Source organism: Neomonachus schauinslandi, chromosome 1 (assembly GCF_002201575.2).
Source record: "Neomonachus schauinslandi chromosome 1, ASM220157v2, whole genome shotgun sequence".
NCBI lineage: Eukaryota > Metazoa > Chordata > Mammalia > Carnivora > Phocidae > Neomonachus > Neomonachus schauinslandi.
This window is the reverse complement of record NC_058403.1, coordinates 71,097,019-71,115,873: the sequence shown is the minus strand read 5'-3', so window position 1 is coordinate 71,115,873 and position 18,855 is coordinate 71,097,019. Positions and strand designations below refer to the sequence as shown.

At 32.8% G+C, this 18,855-nt stretch overlaps 1 protein-coding gene and 1 non-coding gene across 3 annotated transcripts in view; both read right to left on the bottom strand.

Moving 5' to 3' along the window:
• Window positions 1–18,855, bottom strand: part of ACAP2 (ArfGAP with coiled-coil, ankyrin repeat and PH domains 2) — a 129,257-nt gene that overhangs the window by 29,045 nt on the left and 81,357 nt on the right. For both annotated transcript variants that reach the window (XM_021692323.2, XM_044919883.1), the window contains exons 9-12: window positions 15,654–15,728; window positions 9,916–10,028; window positions 2,058–2,109; window positions 459–559 (exon numbers count right to left, since the gene is read on the bottom strand). In XM_021692323.2, the coding sequence (XP_021547998.1) occupies window positions 459–559; window positions 2,058–2,109; window positions 9,916–10,028; window positions 15,654–15,728 (341 nt within the window). The remainder of the gene's footprint in view (window positions 1–458; window positions 560–2,057; window positions 2,110–9,915; window positions 10,029–15,653; window positions 15,729–18,855) is intronic.
• On the bottom strand, window positions 14,583–14,745 carry LOC123323254. The gene has a single exon (XR_006539305.1). It is a non-coding gene; the product is annotated as a U1 spliceosomal RNA (small nuclear RNA).

The following is an 18,855-nucleotide window of genomic DNA, read 5'->3' as shown; positions in this document are numbered from 1 at the left end:
TCTATCTTTAGGACAGAGTATGTTCATGAAGAAATTAATAGAAATGAAATAAATTGCCTATTAGAAAAAATCACAAATCTCTGAACATTTAAAAAACAAACTTTAAATTTACCAAATACAACACTAATTTTTTCTATTGGGTAGAAATATGAAATGATAATTATCAAAGGAATTGATCTGATATATGATGTCAGTTCATCATCAAGACAGGTAAAAACTTTTCATATGGCCACATCAATAATCTTTATGAAATTTAAAGAAAATGATACTAGGTAGAAGTTACTTAAATATCTCACGGTAATACTTGTAATCATTAATTATTAAAATTTACTTTTAAAGCACTTTTTTCCTTTCTACCATAATCACAAGTAAAACACAAATGTTTCTCTACTCTGAAAAGTTCTTCAAAATAAACAATAGGAACTTAAAAACAACTCTCATTCTTTAGAACCACTTACTTTGTTGGAGAGACTACCTCAAAGCAGAAACGTCGTTCTATGTCTTCACAGTGTTTCACTGTGCAGAGTCTTAGATCTTCTACTACCACAGTGGGGTTATCCTACAATAAGGAAACAAAACTCCCATGTTTATCAACTTAGTTTTTAAATACTACTACCAATACCAATAATAACATACTTTAAAATATTACTTGGAATAAATGGTCTAATTTTAAAGATTTATATTTATCTTTAGGATTAGAGATAGGAGTTATCAACTCCTATACAGATATAACTAATAAAGGTAACTGTGTCCTGTCCATAATTTTATCTGTCTCATAAAATTGCTATACAAGGATTAAATGGAAGTATATGTAAATAGCTTAGTCTAACACTTGGTAATTAATAGGTGCTCAATAAATAAATAAATACTAACTTTCATTTTCTTCCATTTTCTTTCATATCCATTACTCTCCTGGTCCCCCTCACATATAATAAAAGCTACTTTCCTCTAAAAAAGAAGCCTTTAACAGTCAAGTTTTAAGTAACTGAAAAAAAAATAAGAAGCTTATATATTCTTCTTAAAATACTTAAGAAAATGAGAAAGCTTCTATCATTTTTCTAGTACTTAACAAAAATATAAACTCAAAACCAAGTTTATCAGAGCAGAAGAAACCATGAACTTATGTGGAATAAGCGTGCTAGCACAGAACCAAGCAAATAAAACTTCAGATTGTATATCTCAAGAGTAAAGTGAGTATTTAAAATGGAGAACTGAGGGACGCCTGGGTGGCTCAGTGCGTTAAGCGTCTGCCTTCGGCTCGGCTCAGGTCCTGATCGGGCTCCCTGCTCAGCAGAGAGCCTGCTTCTCCCTTTCCTCCTAGTTCCTGCTCTCTCGTTATCTCTGTCGCCATCTTTGTCTCTCTCTCTCTCTCAAATAAATAAATAAATAAAATCTTTAAAAAAATAATAATAAAAAAATAATTAAATGTACCGTTGAATACATCATTCACAAAGACTAGGTAAAAATTAATTCATCTATTAACTAAAGGTTTTTTTTTTTCCTAATTATTTTTAACATTCTCAAGTGCCATGTAATCTCAGTATGCCTTTCCAATAAATAAAAACTCCTCAACCTTAAAATAAAGTTCAGGAAAAGAAATGTATAAAAACAACATTAACAAATTTAGAGGTTTCTATTTAAATTACTTCAAGCTTATATTTTAATGTCATATTTCACATTTCCATATTATCACCTTTGGCCCTAAGGTGATGTTTCTTAAAAGGCTCCCTTTCCTTCAGCCTCAAAATGGTACTATGGAATGGTGGTATTGTTCCTGTCACCACAGCTGGTCAAAGAAATGAAAGTAATAATCCTGGGACACAGAAACACCTGTCTCAAAACTAGGAGTTAAAAATTCAGGATTCAAAATCACTCTGCTTTTAAGGATCAAAAGTTACTTTCCACTTTTGAGTCCTCTTATACATGCCTAAACATAAAACTAATAAACAATAATTTTGCATATATGACTATTTAAAGACTTCATTGCTTTATCAAGATGAATAGAGAACTGAAATGGGGGACTCACTGGGTTTTCACTTAATTAATAAAACACCTACCTTAAACTTTTTCTGGTAAACCAACTGATTGTTCTGTATTGAAAACCAGCGTCTAAATAAATAAAAACAGATTAACTTTTCATAAACATAATTTATGCCAGTTGTTAGAAATAAAATATTTGGGAAAGCACTAGAAAATCAGTTGATAGTAATTATGTTTTGAGAAGTGCGTTGTTTTGTTTTGTTTTATATAGACTGATGTCAGTGAGATAACTATTGAAAATAAAGAACAATTTTAAACAGTTTTAAAACCACAGACTAGGAAAATAAAATTACTGTATTTTGATTCATTTTATGTCAGAAATTTATATCCTAACAACAGCTGTTATCCTTTACACTATCACCAAATAATAACTGTTATAAAAGTAAAAATTTAGTTTTTTGAGGTTACTCAAAAATAACTAAAAATCTTTCCCCCAAATAATTGCTTCTATTATAAAGTAGAAATAAATTTATGTTGTAAAAAAAGACTATCCATTTGTATACAGCAAAACACTGAAATAAATGGTGCTTTGTCTACAACCTTTCTGCAGCTAATTCAGCAAGCGTTTGATTTGTTAAGCAAAACAGGAAATTAAATCATTTTAGAACTGATATCAAACAAGAGATAATTGCCAATTCACTTGACCTCACTTTAATATAAAATACTTCTAAGCAGAATAATAAAAGTTATTACTAAAAATGATTCACCTATTTATATTGTTCTGCTTGTTCTTGTAAATTATTAGGCAAACAATTTACTTGCAATCTTTTTTAGAAGAAAAAGCTAAGGTATGCATGGCATATGTACTAATTCTAATTTATTAAAACAGTAAAAGAACCTAAAGATTTATTTAAAAAAAAAAAATCACAGCCAAAAGCCATTCATAAAAGGAAGCAAAAATTCTCATCAAGCATGAAAGGTAAAACTATTTGGTCATTATTTTAAAATTAGTTTCATGTGAGATGATTTCTATTGTAAACATTAGTTATTAATCTATTAGCAGATAGAGATTCTACCTTTTCATTGATACTAATACAAAGCACTAGAAAATGTATTTAGACATATTTAGAATTTCTATTTTAAAAAATTAAGTTAATTCTCCAAAGCTGTGAAAATGATTAGATGCTTTTCTATTTATAAGCTAGACAGACTGTTAGGTTTTCGTGCTACTTAAAAAGGCATCATCACCTTTACCATTAAAATAGAGATTTGTTAAATAAGCATCTAGATAAAACCAAGTGACTGGCCTCTAATGCAAATCATCAAGAGGCAGGCTAGAAAAGGAAGAACTTCTGGGTTTCTTTGCTTTGGGACACACAGTTGGTTAGAAATGTTAAAGGAAATACCTGTAAACAAAACGGTGCAGCCCAGCCACTAGGATGACATGCAATGGAAACAATCTCTGATATTGATTAATGTGGGCTTTTTAAAAATCATTTGAAGTAGGGTGAACTACACTAATAACAACTCTTATGTTTTATAGTATAGTGATCATATATAATTCTACGAAAAACTATAGTTTTACTGCACAATAGAAAAACACCCATATAACCATGTAAACTTTTCATGCTTCTGAGGTCATTAAAAAATAAATTTCTATTGAACTGCTGCATCTTAGGATAATAACCTCTAAAAATAATAACAAAACACTACATAAAAACCTGATTATTAACTATAGGTTCATGTATATTTCTGAAGCCCAGTTCCCCTGCCATCTATCTGCTTCTGGGTGACTCTCGCACATCTTCATTTTTTTGTACACTCAGGGAAGACACTATAAATTCATCTTAATTTTGACAACATTTCCTAAGGAACAAAATCAAAACGTACCTTACATAGAAAAAAAAAAACTAAGATCTGTATGTTGTATGACACTGTCTCCCCTCCTCTGCCATTAAAGAAAAAAAAGAAAAAAAGATCCAACTATATTCATTGACACTGATCAAAACTTTAATCAGGTAAGTAAAATGGAATATAATTTTTAAACTGCTCTTATAGGATAATCCTAGCTATTATTAACATCTCTAATAAAAGGAAAAATGAGAGAGTTCATAGCCTATGATGTATAGAATAAGATACTTAATATTTCAAGCTCGTGCTGCCTGCAATTTGGAGCTACTTTAAAAGATAATTAAATAGAGGTGCCAGGGGGTGCCAGAGGAGGAGGAGGAGCGTGCAGCTTTTCATCTTGGGGTCATGAATTCAAGTCCCACGTTAGGTGTAGAGATTACTTAAACTTTAAAAAACAATTTTTTAAGATAATTAAATAATAAAAAAGACAAACTTTAGAAAGCACTGAGCTGACAACTACACTATATTCTACAAAATTCAGAAACTGACCACAAAGCCAAAATACAAGACTGTTTTTTAAAAAGCAAAATTTCTTGGCTCATTAAGAAAAATAATACACCACTTTATATCTATCCCAAAGTGAGATAACTCAATAAAGACTTTAGACCAAAATACTAAATTCATAAACAATTAGATATTATTGACACTGAAATACCTATGAGAGCTTCCAGATAGCATGGAGGGTAAAGGAAAAAATACATAAAAAAAATAACTAAAGTGTCTTTTACCATGTTTAATCATGAGTCCTAGAACTGCACTTGAAACCAAGAATAAAATGTAAAAGTAAAACATCTAAATCTGTAGATTTCTCACTAAAACTATAAAAATGATAGATTTACACACATATTCATATAGGTGCCAAATAGGTGAACATTTAACAAAATTAAAAGCTTCAGCATGTATGCTACTATCTTTCAAATTCAATTTAAATTTTCCCAAGGAAAAAGACCAAAATGTTAAAACAAAACAGCTGGAATTGACAATTTTTATTTTCAATAAAACTAATATGATTATTACCAAAGGTGCTAATTCCTAGTTACTGTTTAAAATTTTTGAAACTGTTTACTGGCTTATTTTCCTTAAAAAAAAAAAAAAAAGATACAAAGGCATTTGTATCTACACAATTCTATATCTCTGGGGAACTATAAATATATCAAATGTTTTCATTTTCAATTAAAACAAATAGAGGCAATTGGCAATGAAAAGATAATTCCATTCCTCAAATGAAATGTGTGTATTTTCTTCCCAATTTAAAACATGAGACATTATATCCATTGCAAGTAATCCAATTGAAATGCAGGTTAATTATGAGCTTTCTCGTGCCAAAGAGGAAACTGGAGTAAGGCAGGAATGAGGGGAAGGAAGCCATTTGGTACCTGATATGATCGGGCTTTTTCCTGTCATGTGAAAAAATGGGGCAGGATTAAAACATAAAGGAAAGGTGGTAAAAGAATGAAAACGCAAATGTGCAAAATAAGCAAAGGACTAGCATGATATGAAAATAAAGCAAGAATTAAAGAAACAAGCTTAAGCTCAAACCTAACAAAATAGTCAAAAATATCTGTTGCATTTTGTTCTCAAATTTATACATTATGCATTTACACAATTCTAACTCTTAGGAATCTGAAATGCTAATATTTCAGAAATATTCAAAAATTTTTTCCAATTATTATGGTATAAAAAGTTCTGATAGGACTTAGCACACTTGGGCATACCTCTACTATTATTTTTCTGCCTCTATGGTGATAGCTATAAAATACAGTACTTCTCCTCTTAATAAGTTGTTCCTAAAAAATTAAGGGAAATAATCACTATAGATATATCTTCATAAACCTGAAACAAATGAAAACTTTCCATAAGGAAAATAGGATCACTAATTAAGAATTTCAAAGATTATAAAATATCATTAGGCAAATAAACCTACCTCCTACCTTTTCATCAATGACAGCAGACACTCAAAGGCCACACATAAGTAGAGTATCTTTAATCTATGCATACACGTCTTATTTTAAACAAAGTCGATAAAAATAAAATTTATAACTGTGCTAGCAACATATATAATACCTTAAGAAACTGTATAATACATTTTATGCTTTTAGCTATATTTTCTAGTTCAACAGACTGACCATAGCATGTAATAATTCAGTTTCTTAATTCATTTTACCAGCTTACTATTAAATAATCTTAGTATTTAATTATTTTCCTTGTTCATTCATCTTTCTGAATGTATCATAAAAAGCAAAAGAGACATAGAGGTATGAATAATCCATCTGGCACTGATTCGAGTCTGAGGTTAAGCTGCCATTGAGAAATGGCCTGATATGGAGAGATAATTTTGGTAGATCTCACCTTTTCAGAAAAATATATATTATAGACATATAAAAATCCTGAGACACTACAAACTAGAAATCTGAAACCGAGAGACAAATTCAACAATTCACATAAGACATTAAGTGTCTCACTCCTTACACTCTTTCAATCACATCACACAACATATAATCTCTTCCGTAAAATTTCAAATTAGAGAATGATGCTTAGATTTTATGAAGCACAGGGACAGGTTTTAAAACTACCTGGGAATTCCTAGTCAAATACACATTTCCCTCAGGAAGTAAGTCTTTTTTAAAAGTTGGCTTAAATGGGTGATGAGGATTAAGGAGGGCACTTGTGATGAGCCCCAGGTGTTCTATGTAAGTGTTGCATCACAAATTCTACACCTGAAACTATTATTATGCTGTATGTTAACTGGAATTGAAATAAAAATGAATAAATAAATAAATGTTGGCTTTGAAAATATTACACACCACTATTCCATAGAACTATAAATAATGGCAAATTTGTCATCATATGATTGGTACCTTATAGTGACTACAAGGAAAAGTGTTCCCTAAAACTAATCTACGGACAATCTAAAGAAGATACGTAAACAGTAAGCAGAAAAATCTTTATGCTTGAAGAACTGGAATCCTAGATTTTTAAAGTTGAGGTACAAATACCACAAATACAGCCTTTTATTTGAAGTCTAATCGAATATATGAAATCAAGCTAGATAGAGAACTAATTAGAGAAGGACAGACTCTACAGTCATAATAGGTAAAGGGAAGGTAACTGCCAAGTACTTCCTGAGATAAGATTTTTTATAAGCTTCATATAAGAAATTTAAGATACATTCCAAATTTTTAAATTGAAAAGCAGAAAAAAATTCTAACATTTAATAGATTTTTCTTCTCTCTTTCACCGTTACTGATCTATAACCGAGAAAATACCTAAAACTTTTGTTATAAGGTTTTGACTTGTTTTCTATGAAGATACTTTTATACAATGCTTATATGCTACGTTCCTTAGAAGTCTGCTTTTTACTGGTATTTTCATGAAAACACTCTTTTTAAAGGCATATAAAAATGAAATAATCTGCTATCCATAATTTTTCTAATAATGTAAATAGACTAGGAAATTTTAATAGTTCTTAAGCTATTTTTAAAACATTTGACATATTCAGGGCGCCTGGGTGGCTCAGTTGGTTAAGCAACTGCCTTCGGCTCAGGTCATGATCCCGGAGTCCTGGGATCGAGTCCCACATCAGGCTCCCGGCTCAGCGGGGAGCCTGCTTCTCCCTCTGACCCTCTCCCCTCTCATGCTGTTTCTCTCTCTCTCTCTCTCAAATAAATAAATAAAGTCTTTAAAAAAAAAAAAAGATTTGACATATTCTATTTTATCAAAACACAAATTTATATGGAATTTCCATAGCACATTAAAAAAAAAAAATGACAGGTTTTAGGCCTCAGTCTTGTCACAGACCAGCCGTGTGACCTTCAAAGAGCAACCATCTCTCTGCACCTTCATTTCTTTACTAAAAATTAGGATGTTGAAATACGATCCATGATTCTAATCAATAACTGTCACCCCACTACAATTAGATGGCATCTCCTTTAAAGAGCAGCCTCATTTCCAAAGGCATTGTCTTTTCCACTTTACAAATGGAAGGTAACAGGGGCGCCTGGGTGGCTCAGTCGGTTAAGCGTCTGCCTTCAGCTAGCGTCTGCCTTCAGCTCAGGTCTTGATCCCAGGGTCTTGGGCTTGAGCCCTGCACTGGGCTCTCTGCTCAGCGGAGAGCCTGCTTCTCTCTCTCCCTTTGCTGCTCCCCCTGCTTATGTGCTCTCTCTGTGTCAAATAAATAAATGAAATCTTTAAAAAAAAAAAAAAAAAAGAAGGTAACATGTCTACAACTGAGAATTTAATAGTTATTCCCTACTTGCTTTTAGTTACATTTTATTATCTATATCAATTAATAGAATTCATGAAACAAAAAATAAAAATGAAAGGTCCATGCTTAAATCAGAATTAAATTTCTCCTATTGCCTTAAATGGCAATGCAATTTTCCACTAACACTTACTGTGCTTCATTTTGAAGTCTGAGATCATTTCTCATTGGAGTAGTCCATGGAAGATCATTTCATTTCTTCTTAACATAATGGTATAGTTTCTATGGATTTATTGTATTTTCACTGTGTTAAACTTTAAGTAGGTTGTTTTGAAATCTGAAGGTTAAAATTCAATTCTAACATTATCTCATGAAACTGTACTGGTTGAGAAATCTTTATTTATTATAAAAATGTGACACACTATTTTTTATTTTAATTTCCTATTCTGGCTATGAAAATTTGCCAGGAAAAACTTAAAAGATTATTGTTTTAACTTAAACCGTTTAGAAAACAGAATTTTAATTTTTCATTTTCACTTTACATTAGTTAGAAACACTATTTCTACCCAGACCACCTTAGTTGGTCCTTCTGTATTCATACATTATTTTAGAAGTTCTACATAATTCAAAGAGGCTTTAATATTAAATTTAATATTTAAATTTAATATTTATTAAATATTAAATTTAATATTAAATATGATCACCTTCTAGTTTATATTCATCCTCAGGTAAAGAAAAATTATTTCAAATAAAAAAATACCTCATAGATTTAAATATCTGGCAATATCAAATGCTAGGGAAATGCTCAATAAATCACTGACATTTGAAAATACTAGTGAATATTTTTTCCATATAACCTCATCACCAAGAAATCAAAATAAGTGCACTAGGAATCCATTTTAATACATGAAATATTCAAGCATTAGTTTCCATTTAAATTAACAAGAATGTATATTAAACTAAATTTACCAAGAAAATTCTATTTATTTTGTTAATGTCCATTTTTTTAAAAAAGAAAACAATCTTCTCTATCATTAAGTGAATTCATGTCCTGTTCATGTAGCAAATAAAACAAACACATCCAACCAATAATGTAAATCAATTCACCAGAACCCAATGTTACTCTCAATTATTACTAAATTGTTCTGACTACTTTTTTGGTTTTTTTGCAAAAACAGAGGTATTCTTGAATAAAAGACTAATCACTACTTTTTGGAAGGATGATCCTGAGTCAACATCTTTTTTTTTTTAATGCTTTAATGTCTGAAATTATTTCACTTTATTATATTAATACACAGGAAAACAAAATATTTTATATATTTATATAACAGACATTTACATGATTAATATTTTATAAAAACCAGTTTAACAACAACAAAAAGTAACATTTTTGGTAGCCATCAAGTTTAGAATAAAGGAGCACCAACTGCCACACACACTTCACATATAAAAACAATCTCATTTCCTAAAAGTCCTGGTTAAAGTTATTGCAAAGTTCAAAAGATCAGTAAAAATTCATAAGCAAACACTAAATTAAAATGTACATAAACATCACACAGAGAAGGAACCCAAAGGAGAAAAAAATTCTTGCTTCCTGGTTTATACTTTGCTTAAATTTTATAGTTTAGAATTAGTGCTATCATTTTTCACTTGCTTCTTAGGATCCCCTTTCCTAGAAGGGCAACTTATCTTCAATGGACTGGGTTCAAGAAAGTTATTACGGGCGGTGAATTTAAAGAATTATGAAAGAAAGAGCTGCCAAATCACAGGGAAGGTCAGAAAACAATGTCCCAAGATCAAGACTAGTATTTGAAATATATTACCTGTTCCAAGTTTTGAAGGCATTGCTGGCTCGTTTGAACAGATATCCTTCCATAACAATGCCATTTGCAGCATCTACATTATATTCTAACTTAGAGTCATCATTGGAGAAATCCTAAATGAAATAAAGGTTTGTATGATTTGATTAAGTCCCTTACACAACAAATTTATCATAGAGAAACAGCTCAAACCACAGAAAAGCTTTGTATTAAAACAGTTATATTAAGTTATATTAAGTCATAAGAAAAGGGGAGACCTAAATGTTAGGGGTGTACATATATATATATATATAAAGGTATTTCAATTCAATGGCCTGTTATGCAATAATTATTATAATGACAATATTAAAACAGATGATTATATAGAATAATACTCTGAAAAACAATACAAATTATATACACAGTGATTAAAGGCACAAAATATTATGTATACAAACAGACAAAAGGAACAACTCAATATAATGCATGTTATGTTTAAAATGTTTTCATTTTATCCTAATATTGTATTGTGATGTGTGTGATATCAATTTAAAAAAAAGGAATATAGATATATTTAAACTGGGATTACTTAAATCAACCACTATTCTCTAAGTATATTACTATTATGGTAGTTTTTTAATCTGATAGGAGTACTAACTCCACTACTGGGGAGTTCAGAAATAGAATAAAGGCATATGTTCCTAAAATAAAATTTTGTTTTGCAAAGAACCACATTTTGAAGTGGGCATGCTGAGCTCACTTTTTTATAAGGATTATGGAATGCCTCATAATCTTCTATCATTCTAGACATTCTAGTCTTCACATGAATTCAATTCAAACTTTCAATTTTCCTCTAAGGATTCATGAAGTTTTGAAATCAGAAATCTTATATTTTAAATACTTCCTGATGGAGCACCTGGCTGGCTCAGTGGGTAGAGCATGCAACTCTTGACTCGGGGTAGTGAGTTCGAGTTCCACATGGGATGTAAAGATCATTTAAAAATAAAAAATCTTGGGGCACCTGGGTGACTCGGTTAAGCGTCTGCCTTCAGCTCAGGTCATGATCCCAGGGTCCTGGGATGGAGCCTCACATTGGCCTCCCCGCTCAGCAGGAAGTCTGCTTCTGCTTCTCCCTCTCCCTCTGGGCCTCCCCCACAACTAGTACTCTCTCTAATTAATAAATAAAATATTTTTTAAAAATTAAAATAAAAAATAAAATATTTCTTGATGAACTTACAAAGTAATTTGTACAAAAACTGCAAGACTGCTATTATCCCCAATTTTAAAACTCTAAAAATCAGTCTCAGAACTTTTAAAATTACTTCTGGACCAATAATCAAAGTTAGAATATTATCCTTTTAGGGAACAGCAAACTCTGTCTTGAGAAAGATTTTGGCAGAAGCTACAAGACCATCTGCCAAGAATGCTGGGATGTGAGGGTCCTCCCCTAGAGGGGAGGCAGAGTGAGAATCACCTAGGAACCTTCTAAATCTAAGCGTCTACAAAGATGGAAAATGGAAACAGAATAAATTCAGAAAAACAAAATTAAAAACCTCTGCTGACATCTCTCAAAATTTAACCATAAAAAATATGCTAATCCAAAATAATCAAATGAAACAGAATTTATAAACAAATTGCTACACTTTCTCCTGCTTTTTCTTTGGAAAAAAAAATCAGGAAAACTTTAATTCCCTCATTTAAAATTTATTTGAGGCTGTAATGTATTTAATTATGCACACAGATGATTATGTCAGCAATTGACATAATTGAGTTTGGCAACATTCTAAAGGTTTCATTTATAACACTGGCAGTTTTTTAATGACCCTGATGCTACTTAAAACATTAAAATATAACCTCCTTGAAGTACAGTGCATTATAAGTATTTTTCTAATTTTCAACTATATTTCCTGAGATAGGTTGTCTTCAATTTATTTACTATTAATATCAATTAATATTGTATAATACTTAAAATGTGAGAGATTATATGATTTTATAATGAAAGTAATAGCATTGTATAAAACATATAATACTATAATTTAAATATATTGATGACCTGACAAATTAGGAAGAAATACTCAAAGGCAAAAGATTAAGTGAAAGTAGCAGGCTTGAAGAGGTAAGCAGATCAAGGAAGCCAGATTTCACCTTAAGGGCATTTGCCTCATCAGAATTTGAAGCTTTGGTGTGAGGCCCAGCGAAGAGAAGGCAAGACTAAGATTGACCAATAAAGAGAAGTTATTTCTGAAATTGCAACCAAGACAAGAAGGACCATTATCACTTCAAGATTATGTTAGAAGTCCTAGCCAAAAAAATAGAAAAGAAGTAGGGAAAAAATCTGAAAGGAAGAAACTATTATTATTAGCAGATGATATGACTTCGTACAAGAACATCCAAAAGAATCCAGAGATAAATTAGCATTAAAGAGAACTTAACAAGAAAACAGGTTTCAAAGTCAATAGAAAAATCAATTTTATTCTAATATGTAATAAGAGTAAACAGCGAGAAAAGAAAATTTTAAGACAACATTTACAATAATATTTGCAATATGAGTATCTAGGAATAAATTTAACAAAAGATGTAGAAGAAAATATCAAGCTTATAAAGGACATTAAAGAAAAATATTTCAAGCTCACAGATTAGAAGACATTATAAAATAAAAATATCAATCCTTCCCCATATTGATTCATAGATCCAATGAAATCAATCAAAATCCCAAAAGCTATTTTTATGCAACCTGAAAGTCTGTCCCTGAAATTTATATAAGAACACAAAATTTAGGCAATTCACTTTTGAAGCAGAGAACGTAAGAGACTTTGTTTTGTCAGATATCAAGATATACTATAAAGCTAAAATAATTAAAGCAGCATAGTATTGGCACGATTAAGACAAAAAGGCCAATGAAAAGAATTGAAAACCTGAAACAGACGTCACATGTACGCAAACATGATGTAAATCAGAAGATATAATAGAGTTGTAGGGAAAGAACACATTTTTTAGTTAACTGATTCTGGATCATCTAGATACCAGTATAAGAATACAAGGAAATTGGATCTCTACCTCACACCATACACAATCACCCAATTACAGATGGATTTAAGGTCTAAACATAAAAGGCAAATCTATAAACACTTAGAAGATTATACAGGAGATATATCTTTATGATCCTGGGATAAGAAGGACTTACTAAACAAAACACAAAAAGTACCAAACATAAAAGACATTAAAAAAAAAAAAACTATGTGAAAATTAAAAACACATATATCCCCCCAAAAAGGCTTATATCCAGATGATATGAAGAATCTGATCAACAGTTAGGCAACCTGTTGGAAAAATGGAAGAAAAACTAACAGACATTTCACAAACAGGATATCCAAATGACCAATAGGCACAGGGGAAGGTACTTGAGTTCATTAGTAACTAAAGCATAAATTAAAACCACAACGAGATGTCAGTATCTACCCACCAAAATTAGCAAAAATTAAAAACTCTCACAATACCATGGGGTGGCAAGGAGCACTAAGAACTCACAGTGCTGCCCGTCAGGAATGGTAATATCATTTTGAAAAGTAATTTAGCATTTATCTATATCCTCTGAACCAGCAGTTTTACTCCTAGGTATAAATATATCAGGAATATGTACACATATCCAAAAGGCATGTACATGAATGTGCATAGCATCATTGTTTCTTTAATTGATCAATTTCAATTCTTGAAAAATGTATGTATGTAAATAATTACATTAGGTACATTAGACATACTTTCCCTTAATTTTTACGTGACTGAATCATTTTCTTTTCTTTTTCTCTTTTTTTTTTTTTTTCCTGTAATGCAGCCTTGTGTCAGCATTTAAGGGCAAAAAAAAAAAGCAAAATAGCATTACTTTCTTTAAAGTACAGTAGTAATTGACTATTATTTAAAATCGAGTAAATTAATCTTAGATTCAATAATCTACTACTTTTGGCCCTTCAGTACAACACTGAGCTGTGTATACAACAGGGAAAGATATTAAAAGATACATAATATTCATTAAATAATTCAATTTAAGCAAACAGTCACAAGTATCTACAAGTATCATGATCTCTCATTTTAATTAGAAATGACTGGTCCCAATTTTTAACAATCTCTCCATGGTAATGTCATTAACACAAATTACCCAACCCAAAGTGAGTCTAACTTTAAACAAAACAAAACAGGAAGTTAGTCTTACCTAACAATAACTGGAAGTAACTAAGTTAAAGGTGATCCAGTAGAAAATCCTTCCCTTTGTAAATAATGTTTCTCTTTGAATATTAATAACCCATCACCAATAAAATTTTCCTTACTTGTATTACTGACTTCCCTTTAATTTTTTTCTACTTTTTTTTTTTAAGATTTTTATTATTTATTTGATAGAGAGAGAGAGCACAAGCAGGGGAAGTGGCAGGCAGAGGGAGAGGGAGAAGCAGGCTCCCCAAAGAGCAGGGGGAGCCCGATGCGGGACTCAATCCCAGGACCCTGGGATCATGACCTGAGCCGAAGGCAGTCGCTTAACCAACTGAGCCACCCAGGCGCCCTCTACTGACATCTTTTATGTCAGATCTAGTTCACTGGTATTTTAAATTCTAAATAAACCATAACAAAAGTTGATCTGACTGGTCAATACCACAGGAACAGATTTCTTAAAGCAATTCTAGAAGGCATCCTTTTTTTTTTAGGGGAACACATGAATAGGGTGCCCCACTACCACAAATTATGCAGTCAAGTTTCCCACATTTGGGGAAATTCCAAGGGTCGGCACATTTGGAGTCAATGGATAAGCCTGACGCTGGGAAAACCACTTTTGTGATCATGCTATCTCCCTTGGCAGGTAAGTACAGAAGGCATCTTGTCACATACTTGTATTATTAGATTCAACCTCCAGTTCTCTCATTTTATTTTCAGATTACCACACAAAAATATCACCATGTAAGACAAAATATTGTTAGGTTGAGTTCCAAGTTAGTTGTATTCAAAGCTCTCCACACACAAAAATAAAAATGTGTCATATTTAAATTTCCATTTTAAAAATATATTTTTCAAATGGTTTAGCTAAGCTTAGGCAAATTAACAAGTAATGCACATGAAATTCCAGTATCACATGAAAGAGGGCAAGGGCTGCCTCAGAGTAACTATAGCTGTTAAGTCCACAATACCAAACACACACATTGATGCAAAGATGTTCTCCACTACCCTCTCTGCCTACCCCCCACCCCACACGCTACCCCCTCTCACTCACACACTTTACAGGGATCGGTGATATCCTAACTGAAACTGTAAATAGCAGTTTAAATTCTAAGGGCCATTTTTTAATTAGTTAAGATCCTATGAGATTGGGGTGCCTCGGTGGCTTAGCTGGTTAAGCGTCTGCCTTCGGCTCAGATCATGATCTCGGAGTCCTGGGATGGAGCCCTGCTCAGCAGGGAGACAGCGTCTCCCCGTCCCTCTGTTCCTCCTCCCTGCTCGTGCTCTCTCTCTCTCAGATAAAGAAAGAAAGAAAGAATTTAAAAAAAAAAAGAGCCTTTGAGTTTTTGCAAAGTGGTTCAAAAACATGGCTTTCAAATACTGCCTGACCATCTAAAAAATATTTTACTTTTCACAAAAAAAAAGGAGGAATTTGCTACCCAATTCAATTACTACAGCAACTTAAAGGATTTGTTCGAACACAATGGTATCTTGCTGAAACCAATAATCAAACAATTGTACAAAATGGGAATTACTCTCCTGTAACTTTTCTTATCAGGTACCTTTTGTTGAATGGTGGAATGTTTTTGCTCCATCTCTCTTTTCTCCTTTGCTGCATCCACAACCAGTCGATCCAGCTATAAAGGGGGAAAGGGAAAACATTAGGCAGACTTAAAAAAAGGTATGATCATTTTTTTAAAAACATACTCTCAATAAGTAAGCCAATTTAAGTTTACTCAAAAAGGCATTTTGGCTATAACTTTAAAATGGAAGTTCTCTCTGGTATCAAATCCTTTTTAAGAAGGTCTATAACTCCTCCAGGAAAAACATTTCTAAGAACAGTTTAGTACCAAGCAAACATGACAGGAGGCCTTGTCAAAGGCACAACAGTGATAAAACAAACTCCCGGAATAAGGAAGAGAACTCTAGCTTAAGTTGCCTGCTGACCCCTGCAATTCTAGTAGTCAGAATCAAAGAAAGAAGATACCCTGGTGACTTTTTCCCCAAAAAGCAAAAAGTAGCAGCTATGCTAGTGTGGGGCCAGCTCTCATAAATTCAACAGAACAGACACTTTCAATCACTCAAAATGCTTCATGTTTTCAAGTTGGCTTCTTAATGTTATAGTCAAATCTAAAAGGCAAAAAAAAAAAAAAAAAAAAGTCACCAGAGAAGAGAGAAAGCTAAATAATAAAATTTTTTTAAAAGGAATAAAATAGTAATCATTCATAAGGCCAGGGTATAAAATTGACATTGTTTAAGGTTCTGTTTTAAAAGCTCAAAAAACTTATGAAATCATAAATCTCATTTCTTTCTTGTTCCTTTCCATCAGAAAAGATGATTTTCCAGTATTATGACAAATGCCCTGGCTTCCTGAACTACTCTTTGCTAGAATAACAAACAATTGGGTTATAAATTATGTGAGTCTACTCTTCTAGACTGTGATGTATGTCATTTCATCTTTGAACCCCCACACCTCTTAACTGATTAATGTGGGATAAATAAAAAATAAAAATGTAAACATCAATAGGAATAAGGAGAAAGATAAAGTATAAATGAACAAATGTTTTCATTGCTATCCTTTACAAAACAAAATTTTAAAAAGCCTTCATAAAAAAACCATTTGGTCCTTTATTCACTATTACACATGATGTTTTTTTCCCTATCAGAGAATAATTTTGGCCACAGAATTTTTCTTTTTTTTTTTTAATTAAAAAAAAATTTTTTTAGGGACGCCTAGGTGGCTCAGTCGGTTAAGCATCTGCCTTCAGCTCAGGTCCTGGGATCGAGTACCCCATCGGGCTCCCTGCTCAGCGGGAAGTCTGCTTCTCCCTCTCCTGCTCCCCCTGCTTGTGCTCTTTCTTTTTAAAAAAAATTTTTTAAGTTTTTATTTAAATCCCAGATAGTTAACACATAGTATAATATTAGTTTCAGATGTACAACTGGCCACAGAATCTTAATTACCACTGAATATTAATAAAGAACCAAAAGAAAACACACTGGAACAGAATTATCACTACTACAAATATTTGATTTAGATGGCAACTATACTACTACACTTGAGGATCTAATGCATACATGCATTAGTGACATGTAACATTGATTTAATGGGTAATGCTGGTACATGCTGCACTTGGGAAATGTCCTCAATATTTTCTTATACTGAATGAGTCAAATAACCATTACACCATGATTTTATATCCTTTAATTGAATGGCATATAAATTTTATCCATTCAGATTGAAGTGAGGTATAAGGCAGACCCTAAGATTCAACTAATATTTATAAACTTGTGTGCACGTACCTTCCACACTAGTACTGCAATGCAAGTGATGGTTTTCTGCCTGTCCCATTGGTAGTAAATTCCTCGGCTACATCCCACCTCACTGCTATTACAGCAGAAAGCGGGAAAATTCACCTCTCTCTGTTGGGGCAGAAGTATAAAGAAAAAAATGTCTCGGGCGCCTGGGTGGCTCAGTTGGTTAAGCGACTGCCTTCGGCTCAGGTCGTGATCCTGGAGTCCTGGGATCGAGTCCCGCATCGGGCTCCCTGCTCGGCAGGGAGCCTGCTTCTGCCTCTGACCCTCCCCCCTCTCATGCTCTCTCTATCTCATTCTCTCTCTCAAATAAATAAATAAAATCTTTAAAAAAAAAAAAAGAAAGAAAAAAATGTCTCAACATGGTAGAGGGCTGGGGAAGGTACGAGTTGAGGAGATGTGAAGACTGACAGTCTTGTCTCCTACAAGCTGGGATGATATCAGGGAGAGAGAGTCTGGAGCACAGCAGAATGTGTCCCATGCTTCTATTAGTCCTGGACATGAGGAGTTTCACAGCTACCTATAACCAGTCAGGTGCCCCCAATCCTCTGTGTTTGGAATCCCCTCTACTCCTACCACATCAGACATCATCACTTCTCTTTCAGCTTTTCAACTTCTCCCATTTCCATCTGCTTGTATATTTGTGCAAATCCTACTACCTTAAAAAAACCTTCCTCCAACTCATATTCCTCTCCAGCCACCATCTTCCCCCTCTCTTTCCGTCATAACACAACTTCTGGAAAAATCTTCCCTCTTCTTCACTTGTCTATTTGGTATTCATCTACCCATTATAGTTTAGCTTCTGCCACTCAGACCCTCTACTCTCACAAAGGTAACATATAATCTTCTTGCTGCTAAACCCAATAGGTAGTTCTCAGTCCTGGGTTTACTGGGCCTTCTTTCCAATGTTTGTACTGATAACTACCCTCTCCTTTTTGAGACATTCTTTCTTTGGCCTGCACTAACACCATCTCCCAGTTTTCACCTCCTCTCTCATCTATGCTTTAATGGAGATCCTCATACTTAACCATTTCTTAAAAATATGTCATTTTTATTTTTCATTTTTTGAGGAACCTCCACACTGTTTTCCAAAGTGGCTGTACCAACTTGCATTCCCACCAACAGTGTAAAAGGGTTCCCCTTTCTCCACAACCTCTCCAACATTCGTTGTTTCTTGCCTTGTCAATTTTTGCCATCCTAACTGGTGTAAGGTGGTATCTCAGTAGAGCTACCCTATGACCCAGCAATTGCATTCCTGGGTATTTACCCCAAAGACACAGATGTAGTGAAAAGAAGGGCTATATGCACCCCAATGTTCATAGCAGCAATGTCCGCAATAGCCAAACTGTGGAAAGAGCCGAGATGCCCTTCAATAGATGAATGGATAAAGAAGATGTGGTCCATATACACAATGGAATATTAGCCATCAGAAAGGACGAACACCCAACTTTT